General features: G+C 40.2%; 1 protein-coding gene across 1 annotated transcript; it reads left to right on the top strand.

Annotated features, from left to right (window-relative positions):
- Positions 1-307: 307 nt before the first annotated feature.
- SOSTDC1 (sclerostin domain containing 1) lies at positions 308-8,065 on the top strand. The gene is made up of 2 exons (XM_003207114.4): positions 308-628; positions 2,721-8,065. The coding sequence occupies exons 1-2, from the start codon at positions 424-426 to the stop codon at positions 3,134-3,136; spliced, it is 621 nt and encodes a 206-aa protein (XP_003207162.1). The 5' UTR covers positions 308-423; the 3' UTR covers positions 3,137-8,065.
- The last annotated feature ends 5,265 nt before the right edge of the window (positions 8,066-13,330 follow it).

Raw genomic sequence — 13,330 nt, 5'->3', positions numbered from 1 at the left:
GTAGCCGAAGGGACCCATTCTGCCACTTCGTGTTAGTCACATCGCACGGCGATGCTGCGCATGCAGGGCGACACGGGACGGCGGGGCAGAGCCTCTCGGTCCCAGACCCAGCGCTGCCGTGCGGTTCGCGACAGCTTCCCGATACCCTCAAAAGCCCCAAGCAGGAATCCTGCAATTAGCGCATCTAACTCCTCCTTTACTGCAAGCTTCTCTCCCATTGGTAAAAGGTCTTCCAGGCTCATGTGGGGATCCCACCCCTTTTGTGGGTTTTCATTCTGAAGCTATCCACAACTTTACACCTGAATGAATGCCAAGCCTTTCTGAATATATAAAGGAAACTTTGAAGAGCAATTTCAGAGTTACCGAGAACGAGCAGAAGAAAAGCATTTCATCCGGCTCCGTCGGACAGAGACCGAACCAACCATGCTTCTCCCCGCCATTCACTTCTACGGCTTACTCCTAGCTTGCACCTTCACTAGAAGCTACTCGGCTTTCAAGAACGATGCCACGGAGATACTTTATTCCCACGTCGTTAAACCTGCCCCCGCGAGCCCGAGCAGCAACAGCACGTTGAATCAAGCCAGGAACGGAGGAAGGCACTACGCCGGCACGGGCTCCGACCGTCACAGTGAGTATCCCACCGGCGGCCCCTCCACCGCGGCCTTTGGACCCCGGCCCCGGAGCCCTCCGAGCGCAGCGCCCCGGGAGCGGGCCGAGGGAAGATGCTGCTGCCGGTGGCTCTGCTCCGTCTCGCCCCCGAGCACGCCGGCCCCTGCAAGTCCTGTAGGACCGGCTCTCTCGGGCAGGTTGCTTCCTGAGGGAAGTTCCGCCAGGTTTGGTGGGTAATCTGCAGGGAAGAGAGATAAAGGGAAAGGAGCGGGAGGCACTTCCAAAGCGCTGGCTTTCCTAACTCGCCCTCCCGCTGCGGGCAGGGGAGGTGTCTGGGCTACTTCTCAAACGCAATACAAAACTCTGAATTTTGTTCCCGCCGTTTAGTTTTACTTCCTGCTGTAGCACTGGCTGCTTAACACCTCCAGCAAAAGTAAACAAATCAGCTCATCATTTACTTATGAGCTCTGCTTTAACTTGCCTTTTTGTTTTGGGTCCTTTCCCGGTGAGTTTTATGTCTGTATGTTAGATACATGGGGATCTGGAAACATTCTGCTTTCTGTTCCCTTCCCTGCCCGCCTCCTTAAAATGAAAGAAATCCAAGCAGACACACACCCACCCACCCACCCACCCACCCACCCACAACGATTTCATTAAAAATAGCGTCATCCCTGGAAAGTGAAGGTAAAAAGTGACACGGATATCTTTCAGCTAAGCCAGGTGTGTCAGCTTCTATGAATGCTAAGGGTTTAAGTGCACAGGAAGCATCTCATCATTATGAGATTACTGGAGCAGCCCAGTAGGCATTCACTGTCAATGAGCTGTCACTAGAGAGAAGCTGAGCCAGCAAAGACACAAAAACAGGAGACAAACTCAAATCTCTTACTGGCTGCTTCCAGGTACATTCCTGAGTGCAGCTGCAGAAAGGCAAGCGTGAATTTCTTCTGTAAGTCAGAGAGGAGGCCGCTGCTGCAAATGGCCCCTCAGCTCAGCCCGCAGTCTGCAGTCCCCACTGACTGCCCATCCTGAGACACAGGCTAGGGTGAAGTAAACTCATAACCTCAGCTCTGTGCCCCAGTTCAGAACCTGCTCACAAAAATCCAAGTAGAAACAGAAGCAGCCTGTAGCAGTGATATGTAGATGTACCTTCAAAGCGTTTTATGATTCACTCCAAAATGTTTCTAGTAATTACTCCTATTTTAAAGGCGTTAGTTAATTGCATTGTGTGTAGAATCTGTGCCATAATTGTCCTTCAGAAAGAGGGAGAGCATAGCCAGTAAAAATTGCTTATTACAATTAAGTGCGCTATGGGCGTTTATTTCAAAGAGTAATTACTGAAATAAACAGTTGTGTTTATTGCAGGGTGCAGAGCTGCACATACAGACGGGTACAAACTTGCCTGTATTAGAAGCTCTGCATTTTGCTTCTCTGTTGATCGCCTGAGAGAATTTGCAGGATCCTCTATGTTACGTATAATAAAAAGACTACTACAAATAGAAGGATGGTGTTTCCCTGTGGGCAAGTTGGTCACACTGAAATCACTGCTGCTAACCATTCAAACTGTATGCAAAACACCATTCCCCGGGAACTTAAGCTGTTGTCACTTTTACAGTATCTGTGTTCACAGCAGTAGAGCTCATGGGAGACTCAGTCTGCTGAAACTGTGGAATGAGAAAAAGCACTATTTAAAATTAATTTAAAAGCATATAAACAGTTTCCAAAGCACTGTTTCCCACTTGCTAATGATACAACATTATTGTTGTAAACATCACAGAGCAAGTTCCCTAGACTGAGAACAAGGAGGAAACATTTCTTCCCTTGGGGCATTTTTTCTCTTCCAAAAGGTATGTCCCTGAGAAGAAGAACAGAGAATAAAATTGCCTCTTCTACCACAACTGCTGAAGTGCATATAGTTACCATTTCTTTATACTGTGGTAATACCCAGAGATACCATCAGCGCTCAAGGCCCTTGTGTTGGGGGTCACAACACTAAAAAGATATCCTAGCCTACCTTAACTACTGCAAAACGTAACTTGTTAGGGGTAAAATGACCGGTTAAGGAAATCTTTGTGTTAAGAGTCTCATTATTTCTTATTGTGTGCATTCTGCAGATCGCGTTCAAGTTGGCTGCCGGGAACTGCGATCCACCAAGTACATTTCAGATGGCCAGTGCACCAGCATCAATCCCCTGAAGGAGCTGGTGTGTGCTGGTGAATGTCTCCCTTTGCCGCTTCTGCCCAACTGGATTGGAGGTGGTTATGGAACCAAGTACTGGAGCAGACGGAGCTCGCAAGAGTGGAGATGTGTCAATGACAAAACTCGCACCCAGAGGATCCAGCTGCAGTGCCAGGATGGAAGTATAAGAACCTACAAAATAACTGTGGTCACGGCCTGCAAGTGCAAGCGATACACCAGGCAGCACAATGAGTCCAGCCACAACTTTGAGGGAACCTCTCAAGCAAAGCCTGTCCAGCATCACAAAGAGAGAAAAAGAGCCAGTAAATCCAGCAAACATAGTACAAGTTAGAAGTCAGAGGTTCTCTCCTTTCCTGCTCCTCCTGCCAAAACTGAACTCACCTGTAACCATTTGCTTTACAGTTCTGACTGCTTAAAGACAAGTCTGCCATTGCTTTGTTCTCAGATGACACTGCACGCTTATTGTTTTGACCAAAATCAAAAGGGGCATTCTCAGCATATGGACCTTTTTGGGTGATTTTCCAAAAGCTCAAGATGGGCAGTAACACAAGCCTTCCAAACCCTCACTTCAAAGCTTTACGTTCCCTCCAGCCATGGAGGCAAAGAAAAGTTGCCATGAATATTCACGGAAGTCTGTTTTGTAAAATGATGCTTTGTTGTATGTCTTCACATCAACAGTTTATTATCATGCCTACTGCCTTCTCTATCATGTTTTATGAACTTCTGACAACAGCTTACAAATGCTACACCAAGAATCTGCTTTCAGATTCATTCTAAAAAAAGAATGCCTTGCATGCTGATCTTTCTCCTGTCTCAGTATACCAAAAATGAAAATATGCATGGCAGCAATCAAAAAGTAAAGCTGAACAAACTATTTATTTGTTGTTGTAATTATTTAATGAGCTTTTGTATGTGTTATTTCCCTCCAAAATGTTCTTGTGTTTATAGCTTTTCTCATGTATCAAAGTATTCTGCTATGATTCGTGGCTGGATTAGAACATACATTTTGTAGATAATGTAAAATAGATGTTCTAGCATTCTTGGTATATATATTTTCATTTTGAACATTGATAGACTTAGGTGTTATTTTGAACTACCAATATAAAAATTTGTTTTTTCATTCTCCACTTCATACTATTTTTGTTTAAAAGTGTGCAATCAAAAGACAGATATGACTTCCTTTCAAATTCATTGGTTTCTTTTTTTTTTGTACAAAAAATAAACACTGCTAAGAAACTGTATTGTCTGTCTCTATGTACAAAAATATACACGTTCTAATCAGTCACAACGCTTAATCTTAAAAAATGGGAGAACAATCATTATTTGGTCCAAATATCCAATTATCTATCCACGAGATCTAACATAAAATAATATTTCTGCAGATTCTTTTGAGATGTAAAAATCTTATATGACGGATTAACAGATGGTGCTCATTACAGTCCACGCCAGGTTCATAGGAACCAATTGTCAAGTTGTATATTGCAGGAGAAGTGTGTATTTGGGAAGTTTTACAAGCTAGTAAAACATCACTGTTTTTCTTACAATAAAGATGATGATCAATTCAAAAACAAATGGCAAAAATAAGAGTCTGCTTAATCTTTCTAAGATAGCCAATGTAGTCTTCAGCATTATCTACAGATTATTACAGGACGTATTTGGAAATCGAACCAATTCACCTCTCATCTCAAAGTCCACGAATCATGTCCTTATCTTTTAAACTATATTGAGATAATACGGGTAAGATTTCACCAAGGGATGGTGGTGTTCATAAATTATTAACTTTTATACCCTATTTGCATCCAAAGATAAGACAAGAACAGTGTAATGGAGAAGTCTGGCCTAATAAGGTGTCACACAAGCTCTCTTTAACCTCCTCTTTGTTTTCTCATTCCACCTCGCACTTTAATTTCTAAAGATTCATTGTGAAGTTCTCAGCTGAGATCCTCCTTGGTTGTGTCAACAGAAACTGTTTGAAAACCATTGCTACTGCTTGGCTTACCAAATCCTAACTTTTATGTACAACATTTGATGATTCTTCCTCGAGAATTCTCTATAGGGAAGCCAGCGGAAGCCTTATGCATTTGTAGTGATTTAACTTCAAAGTGCCACCTGAGGTAGCTAGGCTCTTTCTTTGGGCAGGACTTTGACTTTCTGCATGGGAGATTAACAGGAAAGCAGAGTCAGAAAGATGTTTGCCTTGATTAATTTTCTTAAGGCATTAAGAGGTGACACCTTGTCACTCATTTCCTACACAATCTGCCTTGTATTTCATCCTGTTACATGTGAGTTCATATGGGCCCATACAAGTGTCCAGAAAAAAGGCATTATATAAGAATATTCAACTAGTTCCTTCAATGTTGAGCATCTCCAATATGAAAACCTGTCAGTAAGACGTAGACCATTGGTCTTATGTCTACAGTGGAGAATCTTGCCAAAGCTTCAGTGAGAAAAACAGTAGTGTTTAAACTGAAATAATGAAGCATATGATATACCTTCTTACGTTTGTTTCAGAGTTAAAAAGGAAAGACATGCTAGATTTTTCTTATTTTTCACCTAAAATGCTAAGCCATATAGATGTAGTAAGCATGCAAATGTTTTGAAAACGTACATTGTAGAGGCAGATCTGGAAGGTAGCATTTGAACAGACTAGACCACTAAATAATCCAGATTTATTGCAATGAGAGTATACAGAAGTTGACTTTCTTGATGATATTCCATCTTATGAGCAGAGCACTAAATCTTAAGCAAGAATTTCTTAATAGTGAATGTAATTTTATCCTGCAACGTAGATTAAGCTCACTCATCTTACTGCCTCATCTTCAACAAGGAAACAAATATTTGTGATATCCTTCTTGGTAGATGGACAATCAGTCTCAAACAAAGGAAGACAATCTGCACTTCCACACAACGTGAATTTTCTCCAATTTAATATCTGAGAAAAAATACTGATTTTTAAAAAATGTGTATTTAAACATCTTAAAAAGAACTGAGTAGTTTTATAAATTCTCATATTTGCTTTAGAAAACTAAAAGTGCATACATCAGAAATAGTTTATTAGCCTGCCATCATTATTTCTTTACTTTCCATTTGATGAAAATTGTCCCTAGCTAAGGGGTAAATTGTTTTATAATGAATAGAAATCAATTTTATGCGGATATCACTAGATATAAACTTGACTGATGCTGAATGTTTTGTTAGCATGGTAGCACTCAGAAGCACACTGAAAAGAGGCAGTGGTAAATAACAGGTGTCGTCAAGGCATTATCAATTGTGGAGGTCAGAATGGCTTGGCATTTGAAGTTCAGACTAGAAAAGCCCATTGAGAAGTTTATTAATTCATTTTTTAGCAACAGTAATGAATGTCTTCTTTCCAGCAACCTTGGAATCAAAAACACACGTTTGAGTTCAGTCAATTGTTTGGAAATAAAGCAGATACTTGAATAACACATCATTCAAAACACCTAACAGATTTCTGCCAGTAAATCACTGTAGTCCTCCTAACCTTAACCTTTATATGCTTCCTCTAGAAGTGTAGCACTTATCAAGAAAGGATGGCTCAACATTCCACTGTGGGACTCTTCTTGCTACAATATTAACCTGGAGGTGTTACTGGAAAATTATAAGGAATCCCTAGTGTTGGAAAGTGTCCTCATGATGCATTTCTAACCCCTTAGGCCAGGCAAGGGGCTTTGATTCTAATTTTGTTGACATACACATAAACATAGCTTCAGGCTAAAACTGAATTTTCTCTAGAGATTTATGAGTTAAACAGACATTCTATCACTGGATTTGTTAATTTTACCTGAACGTTTCCCCCACAATAAAAACCCAGGCCCTCCATCTTTCTGAAAGACATCCAGACTTTCAGTTCACTTATCATATGAGGTATGTGGACTTGCACACTAGAAAAATGTGCTATTGCCTATTACTGAGCTAATATGCAAACAACTACCCTCCTCAGTCCTTCTGTGACAAGTAAATGCTTTTATTTTGTAATAACGGTCAAGCTAGATGGCACAAACATAATCAGTCTCTACTAATTACTGACAAAAGTATCTACAAACATTGGATTGTAATTCCACTTTGAAGGGTGTGTTTTTAGTTCCTTCACTTTGGTTTGACAACATATTATAGCGAATGAAGTAATGTTACACCACGTAGCTGGAATACAGGCCTTCCGAATGCCTCTACACAATAAAAAAGAAACTACCTCTTAATACAAATGAAAATCAGGACCATTTACTATGGCTGTGGAATAGGGTACTCCATGAACATAAAAGAAAATTTAAAAAAAATCAGATCCCTGGAAAAGAGGCCTAAATTGGAATTTACTGTAAAAATGATAAAATTTAGCAAACCTTAAAGACAACATATGTTATTGAGCAGTGAAAGGTGTTACCATCTACTTAGTAGTAAATTAAAAAATAACAAGTCATCTAAAAATGTTTTGTTGAACACTTTGTCAATTTCTTGTCCCTTGCTTTGTTTATAGTAATCAGAATTAAAAACTAACACATACAGGCATTCCAAAAAGAGACTGAAAATAGTTCTGCATCAAAAAGCAACTGTGCTGGTGCAAATATAGTTCAAAACAGCTAACAGTTTTAATAGTGAGACAATAATACATTATTTTTGACTTCTCAGAGAAAAATTCATGCTCTGACTTGATGCAGAACTTTCACATTTGATTTGTTTTGGTAGACTTGCTGAGAAGTTACTTAGCAGAGAAATTGCAAAACAAAAAAATCCAAACATAATAAAAGCAGACACCAGCTGGTAGAATCTGATGCTTTGGTGAAGCAAAGAAGAGCTAACAAGGCACACTCACTAAAGTTCTTTTCTTTCATATAAAACAGAGGAGAGTTCAGGGAGGGGGCCTGAGAAGAAGAGGAAGTGCAGCCCTAATGCATGAACAGATGCAGAAACGGTGGGACTATGCAAAGTTTTAAAACAGATTCTATAGCACATAGACTGTTTTAATTGCAGCTGAAACAAGTTTAAACATCTGTTGCCTGTTAGATTATTATTTTATTTATTTACTTATTTATTCATTTATTTTTGGAATGGCTTGAAGAAAGCTCTTTTAGATTCCCTATGGCCATTAAACTGGGATGAAGAACAGAGGTCTGACTATTTCTAAAATGTAAAGTTGTAATTTTTTTTTTCCCCACTGGAAATCACAGAAGATCAAGTTGCCTAGGTTCCCCAGGGCCCCATACAACCTGGCCTTGAACATCTTGAACTCTACCATGATTAGAAGCCTGTTGAAAAAGAATAAATTAAACTTTTTTTTTATTTTTTATTTTTTATTTTTTGACCAAGATGATAGGACACTGTTCTAACGACTAGTGGCAGCTGTTAAGTCGCAATGACAGTGGAAAACAGTCTCTGGATTTTCTGTCCCTCAACTTCCACATCTTCACCCTTATTAGGGCCACCATACATTGCACTCAGGTGGTCTGATGCCTTAATACACAATTTCTATAAGTTAGTACAAGCACAATGGTGATGCTGAAGCTGAGAATTTAAGCCTACCTAACCGCGGCATTACTTAGCATCTGATCAAAGCACCTAGAAGCCATGAAGATCATCAAGGAGCCAAGTGTTTAATACTAGAGAGAATAATTTCTAATAAAAAATTACATGAGGCTTCCACCTCATCAGCTACTTGCCACTGCACTCCCGAAGGCAGTAGAAGACTTTCTTGAAGTCCTTTAATCGTTTTGAATTTCACAAAAACTACTGCAGTCAGCGACTCTCACCCTTGCAAATTATTGGATGAGATACTACAGAGCAATTCTCTTCTGTTTAAATTCTTTTACTTTGCATACACAATGTACTTGAGCTTAGCTCTTGAATTAACTTTCCATATCCCAAAGAAATAGCCTAAAGGATTATTCAGTAGAGAAGGGATAAACACGCCACTGGAAATACAATATCTTAGGCTGAAGCTTTAAAAGTGTCTAACATCAAATTAAATCCCTTCCATTTTTTTTTCTCTAGCACTTGCTCAGAACGTGCTTTTATGCTTTCTCTGTGCATCAAATATGCATAGGCTCTAGAAGAAATGTATCTTCCAGAATCATGTAAAACAATGCCAAATGTGTGACATAAAACATATATAATACAGCAGGTTAAAATAAAAATACGCTTTTCAACAATAAAATACAACTAAGTGCAAGTATGGAAATACTCCACTGTGTGCAGAAAACACATTTTCTTTACATTCATAACTATCACTCTCTACAAATGCTTCAATGATTAACTGTCTAAAAATCATGAAGCACTTTTACCTCATCAACTAAAACTTGCAGCTCATTATACCAATCACTCTGTTTATAAGGGTGGATAGTGATAGGACAAGGGGGAATGATTTTAAACTGAGGCAGAGGAGGTTTAGGTCAGATATTAGGAGGAAGTTTTTCACATAGAGGGTGGTGACAATGGAACAGGTTGCCCAAGGAGGTTGTGGATGCCCCATCCCTGGAGGCATTCAAGGCCAGGCTGGATGTGGCTCTGGGCAGCCTGGTCTGGTGGTTGGTGACTCTGCACATAGCAGAGGGAGTTGAAACTAAATGATCATTGTGGTCCTTTTCAACCCAGGCCATTCTATGATTCTATGATTTATACCATTTTGTGAAAGATCAAACCATTTATCAATAACACTTTGCAGACCTGTGCATGAAGGCAATAGCACCTAAAATTCCCTTCAGAGATCTGAAGGAAATAGCACTTAAAATTTCCTTCACAGATCAGATCTATGTACACTATATATTAGGCATATAAGCACTCTTTGATATTTGATAGCCAACTATTTACATCATTCAAGTTATGTACATGTGTAACTCTCTGATGTTGTTCTGATCTCGACTTTACATAGCAATAGAAGGAAAATGAATAGCATAAAGTTTATGCAAATATTCTGCATATCTATAGCATCTTTCACCAAAGAACCTAAAAGCAAGAAATAACTCTTTGCAATGGTATTTGTAAAAATACACATGTAGAAATATGCCAATATGAATAAGGTAACAATTCCAACTTGCGAATTATGATTTGGAGGGAAAATTGTTTTGCCTTTTTCAACGTTTCCCTCACTGTTGCACTGTCTCAAGCAATGCTTCCTGTGACACTGTGCCTTGAGAAGCACTTGTCACCCCAGAAGAAACACTCTGAGACAGCTCCTAAGCAACTAGGACGGAAACAGTGAAGTAGCAAGTCAGTTCAAAAGGATAAACTTGAGGGCTGACTAGGCCTCAGTTGCAGGCAGCAAGCGGAAGAATGTGAAGGACATAAAAGAGAACGTTTAGATGATTATTTTTTTATATTGATCAAACAGAACTGAAATGAAATATCTGGAAACAAGATGCCTGCCCAGACGCCACATTTTCTCTTTTTTTTTTTTTCATATACAAACTATACAGATATAAAGGATGATGAAACTGTAACTCTTTGAGATCTGGTGTAAAGATCTACAGATAGCAACAGACATGCAAGGTAAGCCCAGAAATACTGCCATTTCTTTCTAATGTTGTTCTAATCTCTTCAAATATGCAAAAAAAGCCAAGTCTTTTCTTTGTGAACAGTGGCTCTAACAATTGCAGACAGTGACTAGTGACTTGAAGAAGCCTAAGACTGCTATTCTACTTAAATGGAAGAGCTCTCTAGAGACAACTTGCTTACAGTACTCAACTTGTATTTTATGGCAAGCCACCATAAAATTAATAACTGTTACATATCTGTATAAAATCAGTGAAAAACAGTTGGGCAAACACAAAGAAACACAAAGTTCTGGCTAAGATCCTACACTGCTCACTGCTCAGAATGCTTCAGATATAAAATTTGCTGCAAGAATGGGCCTCAGAACTGAAGTAACTTTAGTTTTATGTTGTCTTTTATAAATCTTGCACATCTCTACTAGTAGGGTTTTTTGTTTTTGTTTTTTTGTTTTTAATAATGGTGTGGAGTTTTCCTAATTTTGCTATCACAAGTCACTTTAATTTGCCAAATGTTCCCCTAATGCACGAACTCGCACTGAAACACGCAGTTGTGAACCTTGCTGCTGGAGAAGAAAAGGTAAATTCATCCAACTTGGACTGCATTAAAAACAAAACGCTTTAAGAGCTTAGAAATGACTTTAAAAAAGGGAGAGACAATTTCTCAGTTAATTTATGTCACACCTACGGAGGACTCCCTTGCAGGTTTTGAACATCATTTCTTATAAAAAAATCATTTTTTCAGTCCAAAAATTTAATTCTCACTTAACATCCTCCATAAACACTATGATGAGTTTGTCACAGAAACATTTTCACATTTTCAAGCTAATTTCTCCTCTGTCATTTCATTTCAATTTCAATGAGGAGAGGAGGTTTTTTCACTACTAGAATAGCTCAATTGTGTGAATGTTTGAAAGGTAGAAGCATAGAGGTTTCATACTTAACAAGCTACCTAGAGAAGTTAAAAAATACTTGTTAGAAAATGAACATATAAACTCCTGCCCTGCACAAGAGATAATTTCTTCAGGACAGATCAACCTAATCCACCTAACATAATAAAAAAAATGGGCTTCAGAGCAAGAACAGAACCAACTTTTCCATGTGGTCTTCTATCCTGAATTTCTATTGGCTCTTTAACTTTGACAGAATAAATTAATATACATGAAATAAACAAAATGGGGAGAAAACTACCGGGCAGACTGTTGGAATAGAGGAAGAAGTTCAAAATCAGAATTTCAAGAAGGGGAAAATAATTCTGAAGGGATTCTTTATTAGGGAAAGTTCTACTTACTCTTCAGAACTAATGTACAGTGGGAGGAGTCATGAACTTACTTTGCTGATGACAGGAACACAAACAAGAAAAAATTCTGCTAGATAAGCTACACCTGCCTAGAGTAACAACTGTGCTCTCCATAAACTGAAGTATGAAGACATGGGTCAGGAATTCAGAATGTCTGCTATTAAAAAAAAAAAGGGGAAAGTGGGAATGTTGCATAAAAACCTGCCATAAATGTGTTTGCATAGAATGGCTGCAAGAGAAGAACTCATAATAATGTCTCTATGTGATGAGTGTAAATACTGGATGAGCCTACCTCAAGAAGAAAATTTCACTTGGGCTATCTGATAACAAAGAAGTGATGCTGAATGCACGGCAATCTGCACAGAGGAGAAGAGTAAAAACAAATGCCAAAGTTCTGTAAAGAGAAAACATACAAACAGATGTAATCATTTCAGAATTAGCTGTAAAGAAAGACACTTTAAAAGATGAAAAAATATGAGACCCACCAAAAATGAAAAGCAACAGGTGATTACAGTTCCTCAGGTAAGGATTTTCTAAAATCCCCCAGGAGTAACAGTCCTGAAGACAAGACCAGTTGTCAGTTCAGCTTTCAGTTAATGTTTTCAGCGACACAGGGGGTCCCTATTCCAGAAGTTCTTCAGCACACACATTTTTTCCCTTCTTTTATATGTCTATTTTCTTTGTTTGCCATCAGTCCCTCCCACGTTCCATTGCATGGTGCTAATTGATGTGATTTCTGTTCACTGTCTCAACTGTCAAAACAGCTCTGCATGCAAAGCGTGCTATGTTTCCATTGCATTGTACTATTTTTCATGACCCTCCTACTTCTGCAGGTACCAAAAACGACAGTGAATTCTCCTCTTGCCAACAGGCATCACTTCATTTCCACTGAACAACTCCTGCTTATGATGCCTCTGCAATCTCATACCATCATTTTACCCTAGTTCAAATCTGACCCTGGCAAAGCAGCCCACCTGGCATATCACAATCTGCCGTTTATGCTGCTTTTTTTTCTTTTTTTTTCTTCCCCCCCCCCAGACAGTTCAGCCTGACTTTCCTCACAGAAGCCTCCATCTATGTTCTACTTAGGTTCCTCTTGACACAGAGAAACATGAAAAGCTGTCAGGTTAGCTAACGAAAGTTAGATCAAAACAGACCTAAAACAAACTCTAAAGTCTCTGGCTATTTTTGGTATTATCTGCATATATAAGATCGATTTTTTTTCTTTTTTCTGTAACGTCTAAGTATAAGAGCTTGGTGCCTTCTGCTCATACCCTGGAACAAGCGGGGCTGGCCCGACTGCGCTGGGCAGAGGCTTCCCGCCATTTGCTGCCACACCATCTAAAGTCTGCGAGCGAGGCGCCTTCCTTGCAGCCAGCACCGCCCACCGGGGCCTGCCGCAGGTGGGAGCAGCCTGGCCGCGCATGCGCTGCGGGGAACTACCCACTCGCTGCACATTTAAAGGGGCAACGGCCACTATGCCTGGCCTAAGCTATTTACACCTTTTCAGCGCGCCGGTGCGGGCGGGTGCCTTTCCTGCTTTCCCCGCAGCGAGCCCAAGATGCGCGTTGTGGGGCTGCCTGGGCCCGCGGAGCCTCGCGGGATGGGCCAGGAGTAGGGTCCGGTCGCCGCTGGAGGCGGGCGGGCGCGCGCTAGGTTCTTTGGATTGCGGGCGTCGCGGACAAATAAACGACGCGGGCGGTCGCGCCGTGCCGGCCGAGCTCTCGCT

Source organism: Meleagris gallopavo, chromosome 6 (genome assembly GCF_000146605.3).
Source record: "Meleagris gallopavo isolate NT-WF06-2002-E0010 breed Aviagen turkey brand Nicholas breeding stock chromosome 6, Turkey_5.1, whole genome shotgun sequence".
Taxonomy (NCBI): domain Eukaryota; kingdom Metazoa; phylum Chordata; class Aves; order Galliformes; family Phasianidae; genus Meleagris; species Meleagris gallopavo.
Note: the sequence above shows the minus strand (reverse complement) of the source record. Positions and strands in the feature narration are given on the sequence as shown.